The sequence below is a fragment of the Sus scrofa genome, unplaced genomic scaffold (genome assembly GCF_000003025.6).
Source record: "Sus scrofa isolate TJ Tabasco breed Duroc unplaced genomic scaffold, Sscrofa11.1 Contig1574, whole genome shotgun sequence".
NCBI lineage: Eukaryota > Metazoa > Chordata > Mammalia > Artiodactyla > Suidae > Sus > Sus scrofa.
In genome coordinates this window covers 79,238-102,028 of record NW_018084913.1, presented here as the reverse complement: position 1 = coordinate 102,028, position 22,791 = coordinate 79,238, and the positions used below count along the sequence as shown (strand labels likewise).

Sequence of the window (22,791 nt, the reverse complement as noted above, 5' to 3'; positions counted from 1 at the left end):
TGGGGTTCTGAAGTGCGTCTGGAAATCCTCTGAATGCCCAAGGATGGCCAAGAGGAAGTGAGAATAACCAAGAAGAGGCGGTTATGTGTTGTGTTTCCAATTTCCTTTCCTTGAAAAGCATGCAATAAAGCAGGCCAATTTTCTCAGTCAGGGAATGGAGTCCAGCTCTACGTGCACCCCCACGACGGCCTTCCTTTTCTCTGCCACACATCTAAGCAGGAGAGGAGCCCCAACCTCTGGTGCTGAAAGAAACACAACTGCACTTTGACTAAGAGGACACTGTCATTTCCAGGCTGGACTCGATATTATCAGGTCCCCTGGGAAATGCGGAAGAAGATTGTGCTGAGAAATTCTGGTTGCCCCTCTGGTCCTAAAACTCCTTCCTTGCCCTAGAGAGTAAAACGTAACTCTCAGGATTTGCACAAGGCCATGGAACGTTGGTCAGCAGGGAAAATTATGTTAGAAAACACAAATCATCCACAGCTGAGACCAGCAAAGAACAGCCTCCTCCTGCACTTCCCACTGCTGCTTCTGGATGCTGAGTAAGCAGATGCTTAGGTACGTGTATCTGGTTAAGGGGAGATAAAATCAGGTGTCTTGAAGTACAAACACAAGTACAGGCAGTGAAGACAGACTGTAGGGGGAAAAAAATCCAAGTCGTAAAAGGAAAGAGTATAAATATATTTTTGATAAGGTCTGATTTCGAAGTTCTAGGAAGTATGATTCAAGAACAGTACTAATAAATTCGAGACTCTGCTTGGGAAGATGGAGGGTTAAGGGCAGGTAGCAGCCACTGGGGAGGCCGAGGAACCTGCAGATGTTTGACCTGAGGAAGAAAGCATCTTTAGTGCCTTGAATCTTTGCGCTAATATATCTGAAGACACAGAATTCAAAAAGTAGGACGCTCGTTCAGAGAAGGCGTCAGCTCAAGACAAGGAGATCTTTTTGTGAGGCTTGTGCATAATTGGACAGTCTTGGGACGTATGCTCATAGTCAGATGTCAGGAAGCAAGACTGAGGAATTCTGTTTGAAGACGGTGATTTGGCAGCATAAAATTCAAAGCATTCCGAATTTAAAATTTGAAGAGTTTGAGAAATGGAGAGTTTGAGGGGGGCGGTAAAGAACCAAGAATAATATCCAGAAGCAGGGACTTGACTTACAGAGAAATACGTTGGAATGCTTATGACAACAGCACTTAAAAAAATTACAATCTGCTTGATTTAGACAGTTAATCCCTTATGCAACCAACCTCTCTCATGTCGCTTCAAAAGGAGATCCTGCTGTAGCACTGGGATCTATGTCTGGTCACTTGTGACGGAGCAGGACAGTGTGAGAAAGAGAATGCATATGTGTATGTGTGACTGGGTCACCTTGCTGTGCCGTAGAAACCTGACAGAGCACTGTAAACCAGCTATAATGGAAAAAATAAAAATCACTACTTAAAAAAGGAAAAAAAATAGATAGATTCATCAATGCATGCTCTTGTCATCCCGACAGCTGACCTATCTAATGCATTGCTGGTATTCAGCGACTGGAAAATGTCAAGGGCTGCAGCCTCTATTGTGCAGTGAGAAAGTTGTTCCAGGGCTTCCTCTTTCGGTCTCTCCTGGCCCCCAAGGTTCGTCCACCTGAATGCACCCATGTGCTACTCTCTATGGAATATCTTGGACGGTTCTCAACCAGGCCAACTCCCTCATGTTTTCGGTTCGGCTTTCACAGAAAGTCAACCTTTCCACCCCCCCTTCAGCAGCAAGTAGCCTTGATTTCTGTGTAAGCATCATCGCTGTCAACACCACCTCCACATGGAGACCTCGGCTTCCAGCGTCAATCATTTCACCACACCTCTAACCAGCCAGCAGCTCCTCACGCCGCTCCTGGAGAAATGCACGAGGTCTCTCCTGTCCTCCACTGGTACTCGCTAACCTCTTCATTTTATTAACTGATATCTGCAAACTGTCTCTCTAATGTATGGAGAAGAGGCTGTGTGAGGAGCCGCAGATGCTTATCTAACTGGCGAATATATATGACTTTGTTTCCTGAATCAGAATTCCCATGGTCATAAAAAACACACTGCAGCTGCCACTGTCTATCTCCAGCTGGCTCTATGGGTCCTGAAGCCATTTCATATTTCAAATATCTTTGGTGAGAAGGAAGTTCAAGTTCGGAGAGGCCATTGATTTAGAGTAGTCACAACCCTAGAAAGGGGCCTTCAACCAATGTTTTTAAAGAAGGATCAGCATGTTCTGTAGAAATAACCAGCCTGCTGGTCTAAGGTGAATGGAGAGTAAAGAGGACAAAGAAAATATACATTGGGGGTGGGGGAGTGCAGGGAGAGAACAGTGAGGTACAAGGCTTCCGGTATCTCTTTGTTTAAAGCATTGTTCCCTTTTCTTTTTTCCCGCTTATTTCCACCAACTGATTAGAAGCAGAAAGGGAAGATGGAGTGGGGCAGGAAGGAGACCCCCCACTGCACAGCCTGATCACATTGGCGCCATCCCAAGCGTGGCGTCCAAACACTCAGCTTTTATGCTCTGGGGACCACTGGGTGTGGATGGATGCTGCCGCTGCTCAAGTGTACACTGGTGAAGCTTTCCCTGGGTCTTCATGTTGGCAACGTCTCAGTCATTTGTGAAAGAAAAAAGATAAATAGGCTTATGAGGTTGATTCTCCTACTAATGGCCTTCAGTAATTGTGTGACTGGCTGAGAACAGGATTAGAGTAAGTCCCAGGTTGGCAAAGGCTGTCCTCTTGCTAAGACCCCTGCCATGCCTATTGCTAACGGCACCGTGTTGATGCCCTCCGTGCTGGCCCTCATTGGGATCCCCGGCCTGGACACTGTCCAGCGTTGGATAGGGATTCCATTCTGTGCCATGTACATCATTGCTTTGATGGGGAACTCTCTCCTTTTGGTCATCATCCAATCGGAGCCCCGTCTCCAGGAGCCCGTGTATATCTTCCTGGCCATGTTGGGAGCCACAGACATTGCCCTTAGCACCAGCATTGTCCCCAAGATGCTCGGAATCTTTTGGTTCCACTTGCCAGAGATCTATTTTGATGCTTGCCTCTTTCAGATGTGGCTCATCCACACATTTCAGGGTATTGAGTCGGGCGTCTTGCTGGCCATGGCGCTGGACCGCTACATAGCAATCTGCTATCCTCTGAGGCATGCTACCATATTCACTCGACAACTAGTCGCTAACATTGGCGTTGGAGTGACATTGCGGCCTGCTATGCTCGTGATCCCATGCCTGCTGCTCATAAAGTGTCGCCTGAAGCTTTACAGAACCAAGCTGATAGCCCACACTTACTGTGAACACATGGCCCTTGTGAAACTCGCCACGGAAGATGTTTTCATCAATAAATTTATGGTCTCCTTGGCGCGTTTACTGTTGGAGGCCTTGACTTCCTTTTGATCACTCTCTCCTACACACAAATATTTATCACTGTCTTCCGCCTGCCTCAGAAAGAGGCGCGTCTTAAGGCATTTAACACATGCATTCCCCACATATGTGTCTTCTTCCAGTTCTATCTCCTTGCCTTTTTCTCCTTTTTCACTCACAGGTCTGGGACTTATTTCCCATCATATATACACATCACCTTGTCCAACCTGTACCTACTGGTCCCACCCTTCCTCAACCCCTTTGTCTACGGGGTAAAGACCAAACACATCCGAGACAAGGCGATAAAAATGTTCCGTTCCAGGGAATTCCCTCAGTGGCTTAGAGGATGATGAACAAGTCCAGGATCCACGAGGATGCGGGTTTGACCCCTGGCTTCGTTCAGTGGTTTAAGGATCTGGTGTTGCTGTGAGCTGTGGTGTAAGTCGCAGACACGGCTCGGATCCCGAGTTGCTGTGGCTGCGGCATAGGCCAGCAGCTGTAGCTCTGATTCGACCGCTTGCCCAGGAACTTCCATTTGCCACAGGTGCAACCCTCAGAAAAAGTTTTAAAAAATGTTCTGTTCCAAAGACCAGGCTTAGCATTTGATGGATCTAATCCCTCCTATAAATGTATCGGCTCATCCATTGCGCCTGTGTGATCTAAGCGTCTAGTTAATGGTGTGGAGCATCGTGCTACTTGAGGAATCCATTAACAAGCATGTGAAAGATCGTGTTAAAGAACTCCACAGGTTATCGAACTGAAGTCAGAATGCAGTTAGAAGAAACTGAGGGAGCAATGCCACTCCTGGGCATCTATCCAGAGAAAACCACAACTCGCAAAGACACATGTGCTCCGATGTTCACTGCAGCACTATTTGCAACAGTCAAGACATGGAAACAACCTAAATGTCCACCGACAGAGGAGTGGATCCAGAAGATGGGGTACACAATGGAATGTGACTCAGCCATTAAAAAGAATGACACATGGATGGACCTAGAAACTATCATGCGAAGTGAAGTCAGCCATACAATGAGACACCAACATCCAATGCTTTCACTGACATGTGGAGTCTTAAAAAAGGACAGACTGAACTTTGCAGAACAGATGCTGACTCACAGACATTGAAAAACTTATGGTCTCCGGAGGAGACAGTTTGGGGGGTGGGGGGATGTACTTGGGCTGTGGGATGGAAATCCTGGGAAATCAGATTCTTAGGATCATTATACAACTACAGATGTGATCCATTCATTTGAGTAATCATAAATAAATAAATGAATAAATAAAGGAAGAAAGGGAGGGAACCAGATGAGAAGATGCTTGAAGACTAAGCACTTGTCTATAACACACGACTCTCCTTGTCACCTGAGGTCAGGTCTGGATGAATTAAACAAATGTGGAGACGCCTGTGCAGATCACAGTAAAGAATAATACCGACACGGACCTTTCTCCTACTTGGAGCACCAGGGCCAACCTCCTCTGTGTTAGTGAACTAGTCTCTCTACCTTCTTTCTCCAACCATTGTAAAATCTTCCTTAGTGATTACTTTGTGCCACCAAAATCTATCCCTTGAATAGCTCCTTCTTGTTAATTACAGATATAAATATCTTCTTCTTGAAGGCTGTTCTCATTAAGTAATTCACGGTATTAAGTTTGTGATTCTCATGATGTAAAATGTACTTGCACAGACAAATTTAAGACTGGGCCACACAATACTAGGCTTCCTTTCCGTTGTTCTTAAATGCTCGTTTCATTTCTTCATTTGTTTAAAGAGCAATGTGAATAAAGCTTTGGTATTTGAGGTTTGCATGAATGTTACAAATGTGGAGGCACGTTGTAGACTTACTGCAGGGAATAGTATTCAAAAGTTTGTTCAATTATTTTCCTAAGTCAACAAGCAATCACCTTGTGACCTACTAAGGATGGAGTTAGACCTGGACAGAAATAATGGAAGTTGAGATTCTCACTATATTGGTTTCCCAAAGTCTCTTTCTTTTTCTTTCTTTTTCTTTTTTCCTTTTCTTTTTTTTAGTATAAAGTAAAAATTACTTTGTTCTGCATTAAGATGCTCAAATGCTAATGATAAAATTTCATGGAGAAACTACATTTTGCAAGCCCATCATTAATGACTGCATGTAATCAAATGTCTACTGAGAATATTTAATACAAAAAGCAGATTAAATTTTGTCAGAAAAAAAATCATTGAGGAAGTGGTGATATGCATGAGTTCAGAGTCAAATGAGCTCAGCTCGAAACTTCATTTTGCCACTTCCCAACTATGTGAATTGGAAAACAATTTATTGTCATAAATTAAGCTGCCTAACCTATAAATATAAAAGAATAGCACATGTTTCTCTGGGAATTAAAGACAGTGGTTTCGATAGTGTAAAGCAGTGGGTATCTGCATGCAATGGACTTCTCCTGCCGCTTGGTAACTAGTAAGGACTCAATTGTCACGTGATCATTTTCATTGTCTTCATCATCACTAATGTTTTCGTCATGAAAATCATTATCACTCCTGTTGTGCTTGAGTCCAAACATTATGCGCTGCTTTTCAGATGGTCCAATATCCCACAATATTCAATGTAAACTTTTTTCATGACCCAGTCTGTTGTCACTTTGGTTGACTTATCCATGCTGAATGCAGTGTTACTGTTGCCTGTTTCTATTTCCGTGTCTATATATCTATGTGTACATAGTCAAGTTTGTTAATTTTACATGATTTTATCATTTATAATCTTAGAGTCGTTTGCTTGTGTTTTTAGGTTTTGATCGAAGTGTATTAAAAGTTCCCACTGGGAATGCAGATGAGTGTCTTTCTATTGTTAGAACTGCAGAATTTTTGATGGGTGTACTTTTAAGCTATGAGTAGTTAGATACTCCTTATTATTACGTACAGAAATATTTAAAGCTAACGCATCTTCTTGCTTGATTGATCTTTGTATTATCGTGAAGGGTTTCTCTTTCTCCAGGAACATCTCTTGCCTCTGTAAGCTTAGTCTTCTTATTTCCTATAACTCTTCTAATGTACTAATTCCTCTGTTCTGTAATTGTCTTTTCCTATTTATTATCTTTAGCTTTTATAGTTTGTAGTTTTATAATATCCCTCTGATGTTTTTTTCCTCTCTCTCTCCTTTAATTTTAATGTATTATGGTGAAATTTCCAGTCTTCTCATTGTATTTACTGATTTATTTATCTATTTGTCTCTCTATTTCCTTGGACACATTAAACATCATTACTTGAATGCCCTGACTGATAGTTACAATAAATAACAACTGCGGATCTGTTTTTATTAGTCTTTCTTTCTCTTTGCTTTAAAACTTACATTCCTATTTCTTAGAAATCTCTCACTGGGTGTCAGACATTACACACACTAAATTATGAAGTTGTATTTTCCTCCAGGGATATGCTCTTGCTCTCTGACAAGCCCCGTATAGATTTACCAGCTTAATCTAAGCAAGGATCTGCCCCGGTTGGAGCTTCTTTTTCTATTGTATGGACCAGTGCAGTCCTGGCTTTGCTCGCCACGGCTCTCGAATGTGACCGAGGAGTGCAATCCTCACCCTAGATTATAATCCCTTTCTGTCCAGCACTACTTGTCAAAAAAAAAAAAAAAATCTCTTTATTTTTCAGAGGCTCTCTGCTTCTTTGGCCTTCCATGCTATGCAGGTTCAGAGGTGAGCAAACGTTTCCCGTGAGCTCTAGCACGCTATCAGCATTTTGTCTCTCTTCCTTTCCCACCTGGAGTGAGAGCCTTATGCTGCCCTCTCTTTTTCTTTCCTGCCCTGAATGCATTCCAAATTCTCTGTTTTTCTGAACCTCCGAACTGGCTTTTTGTAGGAAAAATTGTCCTCCTTGGCCTCCTGCTCCATGCCCAGGACTGATCCGAGACTCTCGGCAAGTGTGGATTCACACCATCGGCTCTCTCTGGTCTCCAAAATCCTCCTCCAGACCTCTCATGGCTTCAGACTGGGTTTCATGCATTTTAACTTCTTCGGTAATAAATGGAGTTGCTTGTTCGTTGGGTAAATTTTTGCCTCTAGGTACCCTTTCATGTTCCTCTGGACTAAATTACAGTTAGGATTTTATATGCAAAATATTTTTATTTACCCTATTTTCCCCTTTTAACACGTTTTTAAAATTACGCTTGGAAAACTTTGCCAATCTCAACATTATATATGGTCTTTAATATATACGAGATTGTTTGTGATACCTATGCATATGACAAACCTATCAGCAAGGTAAAATTATACCCGATTTCATGAAAAATCCATAGAATGTTCTTCTTTGAATAAATATCTATTTAACTTAATACCTTTTATTGTATAAAATGCAAAAAAATGTAAATCCTTCTTCTGTTTTCTTTCCTCGTTCTCTCAATAGAGCTAATGAGTGTGATATTCAGGCTTTTTTATATCTGAATGCATGCAGACTTATTTTTAATAAAAATGAGATCATATCATGACTATTATTCCTCTGCAGTTTTTCATCTACCGATATAAAAGAGACAACTCCGTAAATCACAAATTTTGGATTTCTTTCATTTCAAAAATTCCCAAACATTGAATATTGTAGAAGCACTACAATAGTCAGTTAATTCAGTTAATTTTTGCCCTAAATAAACCTTTTTTCAAACATATTGATTATGCTATAAATGTGTGTATTTTCATAGGTGGGTAAGCATTTTTCCTGTATATATTGATAGAAATAGAATCTCTCTCTCTCACACACACATACACACACAATCTATCCTCGTTATTTTCTGTAATTACATTGTGTGAAGTCACTGCAAACACTGTATTAGTAAATTCTGAGCCATTCTGCTTTGGAGAAATATAGCCATAAGTTCCTTTGGGCTTCTGGTCACATTTTTATTAACCAAATTAAGATAATGTTTGTGTGTGTGTGTGTGTTTCTGTTTAAAGACACATTTTCACATGTATCAAAGGCTCTTCATATCTATTTCTGACAAGTAAGGAATCGTAGGCAGTATTTCATTATAATAAAATACTAGCTGAGAAGAGCTGAGCGTTTCTCTGACCCTGGGTACTGTGTCTAAATTTCTTTGGATTTCATCCCGACAACAGAGTGTCCATCACACCTTTCGTCTGTTCGTTTTGTCCACTACATCTTATTTAACTTATTTCCCTCGTGGATCCACAGAGGGAGCCGTTTTCCCGTTTTGTCAGAGCTTCATCACACACTGAAGATGTGACGTAAGCTCTTGTCCGAGAAGCCGCCCATGAGGCTTGCACTTTGCCTCCTCCTTTGCCGGAGGCACAGGGGTTTCCGTCCATCACCATGGACCACACGGACCACTGTGGTCTCGCGCCTCAGGGAAGCTCATTGCACACCCGTATTTCTCTCACAAGGTCCATCGCAGCCTGTGTCCCCAGGCAGCCCTGCGGCCCTGTGCTGGGGGGCTGTTTTAAACAGGAAAATCACCACCAGAGAAACTGAGAAAAACATAGAACCAAATAGACTGCCAAAAGGGTGCTCACAAGAGCTGAGTCAAGAAAGCAGAGTGTCACCTTGCTGACCCAGGCTGAGGACACACACATTGGGCCACCCAAATGTTTTGCTGTTCTGTCCACCAATTATGATGAAAACCCTGAGTACTGGTTTGGGTTTCAGATAAATTTAAGAAGCAGGTGATGCCACAAACACCGAATCTCTAAAGATAAGGACCATATATATAAAAATATATATGCATATACAAATACAAATGTATATGTGTAGGTACATATTCACACACAATGCATTAATGACTAATGTCTAATTATAAGTTATCAATGTGTTTTAACTTATTAAAGTAAAGAATGAATGTATAAAGAGAGCATTTTGACCCTGACAGTTCATGAATCACTTTTATTCAAACTTCTCCTTTTTCACTATTAATTTACTTGGGCTCATTTCAGTGTACTATGTCTTCCAATCAGTTTTTAGAGTGAAGAAATTGAGGGGAAAATTTATAATATAACATTTTATATAAATTAAAATACTATAAAACTTATTTTCTCAGAATTACTTATGGAGAAAAAAACTCAACTTACACAAAATGTAAAGCTCCCCAAACCCATTTTACTGCTGGATAAACGGGGACAATATTATTGTCCTTGGCTAACTCAGTTATTCTTACTTAAAAATCTGACTTAGGATACACATACAAACATTTCGTTTAAACATGAATGTACATAATAGGACAGAGGTCGTTTACATAACCATCATTCATTAATATCATCATTGAAGGTGAAGGTTCCTCCCCACCCTTATTGCTGAAATCATATATATTCTCCCCTATAACTAGAGGAAGCTAAGTAACAATGCTTTGCAAATAGGCTCTTTAGGAAATGGGTTACCAGGAGAGGGACAGGACCAATGGGAAAGGCAGGGATTCTGACATGAAGAAGTACCATCACAGGGAGCTCAAAAGAAAGGAAACCGTAAGAGGAAAGGAATCTGACGAGCACAGAGCCCTGTAAGCAGACTGAGCCACAGGGACGTGTGGGGCCATGATGAGTGGGACGCTTCCGAAAGGCCAGAGTCACAAATTCAAGAGTCTTTTAATTAAAAGGAAAAACCAATCATATTTCTTATCGCATAGTAAAGCATTAAAAGACAACCCGAAAGCTAACAAAGCGACGATTCATTTCCAAATTGAACAAGCCTATGTCCTCTAGAACATTGTCCTCAGAACTTTATATGCTGGAAGGTGAACACGTGACAGTTCGTTTCCTCCAATCTACGCAGCTTAACTGCAGTAAGGCTCTGCTGATAACTTTGCTGCCTCAGTCACGGCTGGTACACAGCCAGGATTAAGTGGGATATTTAAAGAAAGAAAAAAACCATATTTTTTTAACCTTAATATTTCTTAATTTGTTGGGAAATTTTTAAAAAAGTAAAGAAAGAACCATGCACACCTGCATTTGATGACTGATTGTGCCTAGGAAGAGGATGAGCTGTAGAAATAAAGCATTTGTTCAAAAGACTCCCAAAACCACAATTCTACCATGGACTTGGAGAAGAGACTTGTGGCTGCCCGACGGGAGAGGGAGGGAGTGGGAGGGATCGGGAGCTTGGGGTTATCAGACACAACTTAGAATAGATTGATGAGGAGATCCTGCTGAGCAGCCTTGAGACTATGTCTAGATACTCATGTTGCAACAGAACAAAGGGTGGGGGAAAATGGATACATGTAAGGATAACCTGATCCCCTTGCGGTGCAGGGGGAAGAAATAAATAAATAAATAGAAAACAAAACAGAACAAAACAACCACAATTCTATCCCCTGTTCAGCTACTAATGTTTTACTTAGTACCTCCCTGCCTCACCATCCTCTTCTAAAAACGAAGGGGTTGGTTAATCAACTGTCTTGATATTAAAGTCAATTGATATTAAACCAAGATTGATAATCAAGCCTATTAAAGTCAGTGAGCATCCCCCACTATTCTCAATTCACTCCAAAGGACCGACGTATGTCTTTGGGAAGACTGGGTGGAGGCATGTAGAGATGTGAAAGCTGATGAGCTGCCACTGTTCCCCAGATCTCTGCATTAAGCCATGCGGTCTAATCTGCCAATATCGGCATTCTATGAGATGAGCAGGTCGAACTCTCCAGACACTTTTGTTTAGTTATAAGTAAGAGTTACAAGCAGAAGTATGAATAAGCTCTACACTGACAACCTGTGACACATGAAAATAGTATGTAAAAGCTGCTTGCTTCATACAGAGTAAACAATATAAGTTAGATGCAAAAATGAAATATGGCTCTGAACTAGAATTCAAAAATCTTACATGCTGGGAGTTCCCATTGTGGCTCAGCAGTAATGAACCCGAATAGTATCTATGAGGATCTGGGTTCAATTCCTGGCCTTGCTCAGTGGGTGGCATTGTCGTGAACTGTGGTGTAGGTCACAGACGTGGCTGGATCCTGAGTTGCTGTGGTTGTGGTATAAGCTGGCAGATGTAGCTCAGATTCGACCCCTAGCCTGGGAGCTTCCACAGGCCACAGATTTGGCCCTGAAAAGCAAAAAACAAAAAAAGCATAAATGGTATTAAAAATTTCTAAATTTGTAAAGTCCTCATTGACACACTATGGAATATAACTCACTTTTTATTTAATTTTAAAATTGGGAAACAAAATCAATAACACTCCTTCTGCCTATTTCTCTAATTTACTATGTAAGTTAGAAAATTCACAATCACTATGCCTTTACCCTGTCGAGCATTACAGGTAAATGTACTATTACTACAAATCACGAGTTACTTCTTCGCAAGTACTACCTTCCCTCCCGTAAAACTCATCAACCTCGAGGCTCAGGCTTGTTTTAGGGAACCACCTCCGAATCCTGCCACGGATCTGCTGGGTCTTCACGCTGTAGATGATGGGGTTCATCAGGGGGGGACGATGATGTAGACGTTGCCCATGAGGACGTGGACCACGGGCGAGAGGTGCTCCCAAGCGGTGCACCATGGTCAGACCAATGACGGGGATGTAGAAAACCAGGACGGTGCAGAGGTGGGAGACACAGGTCTGCAAGGACTTGAGCCGCTCCTCCCGGGAGGCGATGGCCAGGACAGAGTGCAGGATCCTGATGTAGGAGACGAGGATGAGCACGGAATCCAGAAGCAGGGTGCAGAGCACCAGGGCCAAGGCATAGACGCTGTTGAAGCGGATGTCCGAGCAGGCCAGCCGGAGGAGGTCCTGGTGCAGGCAGAACGAGTGGGAGAGGACGTGGGGTCGGCAGTAGCGGAAAAACTTTAGGCGGATTATGGGAGCCACGATGAACATGAAACTCCTAACTAAAATTCCGAGCCCAATGTTGATGATCCTGGCGTTGGTTAATATGGATGCATACCTCAGAGGGTTGCAGATGGCAGTAAAGCGGTCAAAGGCCATGGCCAGAAGGACGGAGGACTCCACGAAGGACAGACCATGGATGAAATACGACTGGGCGATGCAGGCATCCAGGCTGACCTCCCGGCCGAGCCCCCACAGGACGCCCAGCACCGTGTGCACGGTGGACAGCCCCATGCACAGGTCCGTGACGGCCAGCATGGCCAGGAAGTAGAACATGGGCTGGTGCAGGCTGGGCTCCGTCCGGATCACATGCAGCACCAGGCAGTTCCCGGAGAGCACCACGGCGTAGATGCAGGAGAAGGGGATGGAGAGCCAGGGATAGTGCTGCTCCAGGCCGGGGAAGCCCGCAAGGAGAAAGGTGGAGTTACTGAGTTTGGAATCAGGTCCAACAGACATTGATTTAGAAGGAAAAACGTACGTTAGCACTGATCAGGATCCATGTGTGTCTTCCCTGCCTCAGTGTCAAGTCTGAAGTAACAGCGACAATAAAAATTGGATTAGCATAACGGCTCACTAGATATAAGACCAATACCTGTATTTTTTTAGAAGCTCAATATTCTCTGAAACAGACTAAATTAATTATGCCTACATATGAAACCTGCTTTTTATAAGAATCCACCCATCAGAAGGATCAGAATCCACATTACAAATCATCACTTTTCTCTCAATACGTCCAACAGCAAAGACAAAGTGTCTTGGCTTCTGGGGGCACAGTCATGTTTAAGCGTACAAAATAGAAAAGGAAAGCGCATTGGGGTTGTTCGCATATAAACCCGCTGCTGTTGGGGTGTAGGATTAGCCATTGCCTGTTACATAAGCCACGAAGTCATTTAGAGGAGGCATTTATCGGTCACCTGGTCCATTCTGACCCCCGTGTTTCAGGGACTTAATCAAGAACAACTATCACTCACAGCAGAGATGCTCTTGCCAATCTTGAAAATCAGTCTCACTCCTTGCCCGTCTGTCACAAGGGCTTTGAGAGTCTCGGAGAAGCCAGATTTATGCAGGTGCAAGAAGTATCAGAGCTGCTGGAATAAATCCTGGATCCCAGAAAATTGTGAGAGCAAGGGATGCTACATATCGTGCTATTCCCCTTCACCCCTGGGAGTGAGAGAAAACCCATGGGCAGGGTGTGCACAGCAGGCTTTGCAAGGTTTAAATATACTTACAAGTGCAAATTATAGAAATAATTCCTTCACCCTGATGGATCTGAAAATGAGCTTTGAACAGAGAGACCTAGAAACCTCTCATTGTTCGCTTCCTCCATGATTTGTCTTTACATTTTATGTGAGGGGAAGCAGACATATTTTAGCAAATTTTTCTACTAATGTAAGATTTCATTTTATTTCCCTTCATTTCAGCTACAAGCTGTCCTTCTCGTCCTTGAACCCATGGCTTAAGTACTGAAAGAGGTCATGTGCAGACACATATAAAACATGTATATAAATCATATAATTTGGGATAAGACTGATGCTCCTTAGAGGGGCTGACTGAAATCAGAGCCTCGATTTCCATAACGACGACACTGCTGAACATAATTTTAACATTTACTCTGGGCTCGGAGTCTGACCACTCTTTAATTATACTCAGAATGAAAGTAGTTATGTTATGCCATTTAATTGCTAGAGTTCTTTGAGGATTACACCTTTTATTAGTGTATAAAAGCGTCACTCGTTTTCTGTGTGTTGGTTTTGTACCCTGCAACCTACTGCATTTGCTATATTTACACTCTTGAATTTTTATTTTTTTAATTCTGCATTACTATTGTCTAACTCCTCCTCACTGCAGGGGAGACAAAAAAAAAAAAAAAAAAAAAAAAAAAAAAAAAAAAACCCCAGAAACTATATTTCTCAGATTCCGCTTATCGGTTTGATTCCTTGTTAAATTATCCTATTGAGAAGACTATCTACCAGATTTGGACAGGAGGGTATGGAGGCCAGATGTGGCAAGTTCATAGATTCTCTGACATCCCCCCCCTTTTTTTTGTCTTTTCTCTTTTTAGGAGCACACCCACGGCACATGGAGGTTCCCAGGCTAGGGTCTAATCGGAGCTGTACCTGCCGGCCTGCACCACAGCTACTAACCACAGCTCACGGCAACGCCAGATCCCCAACCCACGGAGCGAGGCCAGAGATCAAACCCGCAACCTCATGGTTCCCAGTCAGCTTCATTTCTGCTGCACCACAACGGGAACTCCATAAGAAATTGCTTTTTAAAGGATAGTCTGGATCAAAAATAAAATCAAACAAAATGAAGTAAACGTGAAGATGAATGTTTGGGATTATTCTCTGCTTTTATTTTTTAGCCCATGTTTTTCCACTGAGAATGAATTCACAGATAAAAAACTTAAGTTATTTAGCAGGTAATCTACAGGGTGCAAAGGAAAGCATGTGTACCTTACTCTAGATAGAACTAAGTACGAATTAGAGATCTGAGCTGCCAAATTCTCATTTAACACCAGTCACCCTTTTGGAGTTTCAATTCATTCTGTAAAACAGTAAGAGCAGTAATTCACTTACAGGTTGATGCGAATCTCAAACTTCACACTTAGGAACCACCTGTCTCATAAATGCTCCTCTAAAATAGTATATTTTATCAATAACTATAAATTAATCATATTTTATTTACAATTCTGCAGTTCAATATATTTAGTTAGCAAAAATGGCCTTAGCATACATTTAAATCTCAAATGAAATTTTTATCTTCATTTTCTCTTATCCCATATATTTAAAAATACCAAATAATATCAGCTACTATAACTACAAAATAGCATCTCCTTTGTTGTCTTTAAGGCTTCAGAATATTTTACTAAATATTTTTCTCTTTCTGATACAGGAAGGATATGTAGGAAGACATTAAGTTAAGAATATAGGGATCGTGGCTTTTACAGAAAGAGTGAATGATTTTGAATACCGAATAGGAAGTGGAATCAAATTTTCAGTTACTTATATGCAGACGGATATGTGAACATAAAATATATATTATTTATATGCTCTTACCCTTCAGTGACAAATAATTTGATACCTCATCTACTGTGTGAAAAACGTGAAAGAAGTTGGAAGGGGGAGTAGGCTGGGAAAGTTGGGAAAGGGGGGGTCGTTGAAAGGGAATGATGCCGGAACGTCTGCTCAACATTCCGTCTGACCCAAGTCATCCACCTCCTGCCTGTTTGCCCTGGGCAGGCTGCTTAACCTCTCTGGGCTTCGGGTAATACTGTAATAAATCTGTAAGACTGGGATAGATATGAGCCTTCATGGGCTTCATCATGAAATTAGCTAATATTTTTTTAATGCTTAGAAATTTTCTTCACAAGTAAAAATAAATCCAAGCGCTGTGTTTTGCTCTTATTGGAAATATTACTGATTGCAAAAATGGACTGCTATCTGTCTCTGCGACTTAGTCCTACCTAAAATTAATTCATACTTGGGTTGATTTATACCACTTACAACCTATGCTGGTCCTTAAACATGGGGGTAGTGTTTATTAAATATCAAATGTTAGAGCATGCCAACAGTAGAGAGTGGACTTTATAATTTAATCAAGAATAAATGTTATTTTTCTGATTATTACTATTTTTATCCCTATTATACTCTGAAAAGAGCACTGTCTAGCTGAAGTTCTAATTTTGTGGACAGCACAATTTAGATCTGATATTTTGTAAAAATGGTACGACCTTCTGATAACAATAAAAGTGATAACATCGTATAGTTGCAAAATCACTAACATTTACTTAGTGTTTCAGTCAGTGCAGAATAAAGGAAATGGGGGATTACAATTGGATTTGAGCTGTTTATATACAAGGACAAGTTTTTCAACAAGATTATATCTAGTGCCTTTGACGATGTGGGTCTCTCTTGAGGGCAACATCAGTTTAGACAAAAACAAGCAGAAAAACGATTACTTCAATCTCCTCAATGGCTAGAAAAATAGCAGTTCTGGTAGGCAGAACAGACATACTAAAATCAAGCAATAATGCTTTGCAGAGAGGGAATACTTGACCTGTTTATAGCATCTTTAGTCTACAGTGGTTCTTAGGCCACATTCCATCATTCACAACTGTTACGCCTACTGTACAAGTCTGAGGTGCAGGGGAGAACATTACTCTCACATGTTCACTGGGAAAAAAATCAAAGGAAGGTTTCCTTCAGCTCCTAAGTGAGGAGGATAAAATGTGAGCTGACGGATTCCCAGAGAAGATGCAATGAAGACAGAGCCTGGGAGCTCAGAGTATGTGCTCTGGGCTCAGACTGCCTGCCTTCGCATCTTCACCACTGAATCACTGTATGACTTTGGCAAGTTACTCAGCCTTTTGGAACTCAGTTATCATTGTTGGGGGGGGGAGCATGGCTCATGATAGCACCCATTCCTTGAGGTTGATGGGAGGCTTAGATTACTGAATATATTTCTTTAGTTTTTTTATTGTTATTTCCCCAGTACAATTTTTTTTCTACTGTACAGCATGGTGACCCAGTTAGAATATTTTTTAAATGCCTAGAAGAGCACTGGAAGAGTCCAAGACACTAAACAGACCAAGTCTTTGCTAAATGAAACACATTCACAGTCCTTGGATAATTCTGGATTACAGTCAGGTAATAGTTGCTTTCATCATTTCATGTTATTGAATATCCCTGGGGACACAGGGTCCATTTATATCCATTAGCCTCTTTCTGAATGTCACACACCACAGCCCTCCAGCTCTGTCTTGGGGGAAGGATTTTAAAAAGATACAGTCCTCTTTCCTGGGAGCAGACAAGCAAAGAGAAGAGAGACTGAATCACGGGATGCATGAAAAGGTCCTCTGAGGTTAAAGGTAACTGCCCTGCACAGTGATGCTGAAGGATCAACATGCTCGTTGGGAATCGAATCCCAGCAGACGTTCTAACTGCTTGAGAAAAGACAACATTATTGAGATCACTTTCTCCTTTGTCCTCCTTCAACGTTTGTTTCCAGGTAGAAAAGGAACAGATTTGCATACATGGCCAAATATCTGGATGATGGATGGGAACGACCAGAATGGTGACCCTCTAATCGAGAGACGTGTGTGTTACACGATGACCCACCTTTGCTCGAATTGATTCTGAATGAGAAAATAAGCTATATAAAGATCATCTACCAAATGGACATAATGCCTGAAGCATAGAGAAAACCTCACAAATTATCCATGCCAGCTTTTGCTGCTCGCGACACCAACGCCTCCACCTTTCTCCTTGCGGGCTTCCCCGGCCTGGAGCAGCACTATCCCTGGCTCTCCATCCCCTTCTCCTGCATCTACGCCGTGGTGCTCTCCGGGAACTGCCTGGTGCTGCATGTGATCCGGACGGAGCCCAGCCTGCACCAGCCCATGTTCTACTTCCTGGCCATGCTGGCCGTCACGGACCTGTGCATGGGGCTGTCCACCGTGCACACGGTGCTGGGCGTCCTGTGGGGGCTCAGCCGGGAGGTCAGCCTGGATGCTTGCATCGCCCAGTCCTACTTCATCCATGGCCTGTCCTTCGTGGAGTCCTCCGTCCTTCTGGCCATGGCCTTTGACCGCTACGTTGCCATTTGCAACCCACTACGCTACTCCTCCATCCTAACTAATGACAAAGTCATGAAAATTGGGGTGGCGATCCTATGCAGGAGTTCCTTACTCATACCTCCAGTTATCATTCGCCTCAAGTTCTTAAACTACTGCCGTCCCCACATCCTCTCCCACTCCTTCTGCCTGCACCAGGACTTAATTCGAATGGCCTGCTCGGACATCCGCTTCAACAGCGTCTATGCCTTGGCCCTGGTGCTCTGCACCCTGCTTCTGGATTCCGTGCTCATCCTCGTCTCCTACATCAGGATCCTGCACTCTGTCCTGGCCATCGCCTCCCGGGAGGAGCGGCTCAAGTCCTTGCAGACCTGTGTCTCCCACCTCTGCGCCGTCCTGGTTTTCTACATCCCCGTCATTGGTCTGACCATGGTGCACCGCTTTGGGCAGCACCTCTCGCCCGTGGTCCACGTCCTCATGGGCAACGTCTACATCATCGTCCCACCCCTGATGAACCCCATCATCTACAGCGTGAAGACCCAGCAGATCCGTGGCAGGATTCGGAGGTGGTTCCCTAAAACAAGCCTGAGCACTCGAGGTTGATGAGTTTTACGGGAGGGGAGGTAGTATTTGCAAAGGAAGACCCAACAGATGTGTGGAAGGATTCAGAAGTGGGTTTCCATGAAGAGGGGGCGAGATGCTTTAGATCAAAATGGTGTAAATAGGTTCTAAGCAGAAAACTTTGGCAAAAAAGGGGAAGGGATAGATTTATTCAAGGCAGTTCAATATAAGGCAACTAACCATTAAGATTTGATGTGACAGGCCATTAGTTCAAAGACTTTGAGTATCAAGAATGGTGAAAACCTGTATTTCTCAATTCCGGTATAATGCTGGAAGTTCTCATAGTATACTTGTTCATCACAGGCTGCTATTATTTCTGCCTAGGAAAAAGGACGATTTACTCTTATCCAGAAAAATTTTATTTCATAAGAAATATCTCCAAGAACGTTATTCAAACATAGATGCTATATCTATCAATGGAGGCACAGTTTTTTCACCACTTGGTATGGCTGCCTTGATCAATATGGAAGTGAAAACTGGTCCTTAGAATTGGTACTTAACCTTTTTTTATTTTTATTGATTTTTTTGTCTTTTTCAGGGCCGCACCGGTGACATATGGAAGTTCCCAGGCTAGAGGTCGAATTGGAGCTATAGCCGCTGGCCTATGCCACAGCCAAGAAACGTGGGATCAGAGCTGCATCTGAAACCTATACCACAGCTCACGGCAACGTCAGATCCTTAACCCACTGAGCGAGGCAGGGATCGAGCTCGCGACCTCATGGTTACTAGTCAGGTTTGTTAACCACTGAGCCATGACGTGAACTCCAAAATTGGTCCTTAACCTTCAATGATGTTTTCAGACTGGTTCACAGTTTGCTTGTAAATTTCATCCAAAGCATCCACCTTCCTCTTTTCATTAATCTATCGATAGACAACTCTGTCTCCAGCTTCTCGGAGGAACTTCTACACTCTCTTGTATATTTATAAATGGACACCAACTTCACGCTAACTCTAGTCTTACATAAAATTGATGTCCTTTACTGTTCAGAATAAATGCATTACTTTCTTGATTTAATCTTCCATTATCTTTTCTAGATTTGATTGCAAGTACGGCGAGAACTTTTTTTTGGTTTTTAGGGCTGTACCCGCAGAACATGAAGTTTCCAGGCCAGGGGTGGAATCGAAGCTACAGCTGCCGGTCTACACCACAGCCACAGCAACGTGGGGTCTGAGCTGTGTCTGTGACCTGCACCACAACGCACACCAATGCTGGATCCCCGACCCACTGCGTGAGGCTAGGGATAGAACCCTCATCCTCATGGATACGCGTCAGATCTGTTCCCGCTGCACCACAACGGGAACTCCCAAGAACTTTTTTTGTAGAAGCATTTCCTACTGATGGAGAAAATATGTAGCACTTAAGAATCAATGTGAGCTCAGTGATTAGCCACTTGAGAAAGTAATAAAGTCCAGCCTGTGCTGTAAACCTGGTGAAAGTGTCACTCAGGAGACTCTACAAAGGGAGCAGACACGGCTCTCTTTTCATCTCTAGCAACAGATCATCTTCATTCTCCTTAATCTCATCACCAAATTAGGAAAAGAAAATGCTAACATATATGCTACCAGGTAAAGCAAATCCTGATGACTTTGTAGAACTCTGTCTGTGAATTTCTGAAACCAAAACTGGTCCACAGTTCATCCCTTTAAAAAATCTCTCCAAATATTCTAATTCACAACCACTTCCCATCTTCTGTACGATAGACTCTGAACTGTTAATTTCAGGACCCAACCTTAATGGTGCGTATTCCGAAGAGATAATGCTATTTTGACATAGATTAAAATATCTTAAGTCATAATAGATATGAAACCAGCTAACTGGTAGAAAATATATAAATATCTAAAATAAGAGCTCTTACATTCCAGTCTTCATCCAAAAATGTATGAAATAGAAATAGAAGAACTTGGTGAAAAACTGTACGTAGAGAAACGCGACTTTGCTAATTAGATTTCTTTGGAACACTTACTTGTATTTTGGAAATTCAAAAACCAAACAAATCATAAATGGTGCAGCAGATTAAAAATAAAAATAACTTCCAGTCTTAAAGGGTATTATGGCATCCAGTTGATACCATCATTGGACCTTGTCCCAACGTCTCACTAAAATTCATTTAAATGTGTATAAAATGATGAGTTAAAAAAACTTGAACATGAGCAAAACAATTAAAATATTGAAAATGTGGAAGTTATATCCATAATATAAATGGACCTACATTGTAAATGAAGCTGGCTTAAAACATACATTTGATAATTTATGCCTCTTTACTTTATGAACTGAATAGAACTGCCAACCCAAATGTAATTAGGGAAGAAATTTTTACTCCATCCAAATTAATAAGAAAACATATGGTGTTGAAAACAGCAATTGTTTGCATATAAAAAAAAAGATTGTTCACTGATTATTGTCATAATTGCCTTTAAAGAATGGAAAAAGTAAAAACCTCCCTCTGTAGCACGATAATTTAGTATTATTTAACTTATTAGTCCATGAAATGAGTTAAGAAATTAAAATATTTAAATGTGAAGAAGAAATCAGTGTAATAATTTACATCAAGCTTACTCTAAATGTAACACTTAATAGTTTTTTCCTAATAATCTGTTAAAATCATAAACATTCAACAAGCAGCACCTTCTGAAAATGTCATTTTTTTTTCCTTTTTTTTTTTTTTAAGGGCCACACCTGGGGCATATGGAAGTTCCTAGGCCAGGGGTTGAATCAGTACTGCACTTGCCAGCCTACACCACAGCCACAGCAACGCTGGATCTAAGCTGTGGCTCAGCTGGTTACGAACCCGACTAGTATCCACAATGGAAACTCCCCTGAATGACACGTTTTAAAGTAAATGGCTTAGGAGTTCCTGTTGTGGCTCAGAGGGTTAAAAACCTGACATCGTGTGCCTGAGAATGCGGGTTCGATTCCTGGCCTTGTTCAGGGGTTAAGGATCTGGTGTTGCCACGAACTGTGGTGTAGGTCACAGATGCAGCACAGATCCAGCAAAAAGAAAAAAAGAAAAAAAAAGACCAAAAACACTATTTGAGGGTAAAATAGAAAGACAATCCTATTCACAAAAGCAGCACCTGTAGATATAAACATGCATAAACACACCAGGAAATCATTAATTCTCTGATAGAGAATGGTAAGAGCATCCACTTGAAGAAACAGAAGCACATTCTTCACTCTATTTAATAATATTTGTTCTCCTAAAACAACTCTACAGTTTCACTGTGACTAAATAAGATGCAATACTTTGAATGTACAGTTTTTATAGCTTCTGAGGGAAGATTCAAAGAAAAATAGGAAATTGTATTAAAAAGAGAAGTTTTCAAATTTAATAAATTACACTTCAAAGCAACGATATCTTACATAATAGGGCATTTGAACAAAGAATACCCACACTTCTCAATGTAAAAGAACATTAAGTACAGAAAGAAAATATAGATTATTTAATGGCTATTTGGGAAATTTAAAGCTAAATCCAGACCCAATTTCCTAACCCAATCCAAATATTGCAATATTCCAAAATAATTTATAGGCAGATCAATATTTTATCCTTAAAAATTTAATTGTAAAATTAAAGAGAAGAATTTTTTTAATGGTTTTTGGATAAGCAATGCCTTCCCAATAAAGACAGGAAATAAGTGTTCATAAAATGAGGCTCAATTACACTGACACACCGAGCACATGGACACACACACACACACACACAAAGAAGAAATCTCAAGCTCTTAAGATATTTGCAATTTAACACAAGAATCCATCTACTTAGGCAAAGCACTCTTATAAATCAATATGACAAAAGGCAAAACAAGCCAATAGAAAGAAGACACAGAATTTAAACTGTCAGTACTTGGGGGAAAAAAATGAAATGGCTAATAAATATTAAAAGGAGGTTCAATCACATTTAAAATTAAATAACTCCAAAGTTTAAAATAATAGGTCAAATACAATTTCATCTCTGGTATGCAGAGGGAAAAATAGAATCGCCTCTCAGTGTTGCTAAGGCTATAAGGCCAGAGACCCGCATGTGCTGTGATATGGATGTAAGTCAGCAAACACCTCCGGAGGCCTATTCGTCAATGACGTCCAAACACCGCATCATCACACCCGCTAACACTGGGATCTCTTACTCAGCTCAGATCGGGGAATTATTAAAACATACATCATTCTACAAATTCTAAACCCTTGGGGGTCATCAGCTAAGGTTTATTCATTTTACCACAAACAATTATTACGATGTACTTCTTATTTTAAAGTTGTATCATGAAGGAAGTTCTCATTGTGGCTCAGCGGGAAGGAACCCAACTAATATCCATGAGGACGTGGGTTCGATCCCTGGCCTCATTCAGTAGGTTAAGGATCCAGTGTGGCCGTGAGCTGTGGTGTAGCTCACAGACATGGCTTGGATCTGGTGTGGCCGTG

The 22,791-nt window shown here is 41.6% G+C and overlaps 2 protein-coding genes and 1 pseudogene across 2 annotated transcripts; 2 read left to right on the top strand and 1 right to left on the bottom strand.

The window, feature by feature from the left end:
• Positions 1-2,393: 2,393 nt before the first annotated feature.
• LOC110258222 lies at positions 2,394-3,753 on the top strand (annotated as a pseudogene).
• A 7,873-nt stretch (positions 3,754-11,626) lies between these two features.
• Positions 11,627-12,702, bottom strand: LOC100519039 (olfactory receptor 51V1-like). Its single transcript, XM_003129524.3, is given in 3 exon segments — positions 11,627-11,784; positions 11,787-11,833; positions 11,835-12,702. Coding segments are annotated over 3 exon segments (1,005 nt in total). The 5' UTR covers positions 12,635-12,702.
• A 4,715-nt stretch (positions 12,703-17,417) lies between these two features.
• Positions 17,418-18,822, top strand: LOC100518850 (olfactory receptor 51V1-like). The gene has a single exon (XM_003129523.2). It carries the CDS (start codon positions 17,580-17,582, stop codon positions 18,354-18,356), a length of 777 nt encoding a protein of 258 aa, XP_003129571.2. The 5' UTR covers positions 17,418-17,579; the 3' UTR covers positions 18,357-18,822.
• Positions 18,823-22,791: the final 3,969 nt, after the last annotated feature.

Coding starts and splice junctions, on each gene's coding strand:
- LOC100518850 (XM_003129523.2), top strand. CDS start 17,580: ATGTTCTACTTCCTGGCCATGCTGGCCGTCACGGACCTGTGCATGGGG.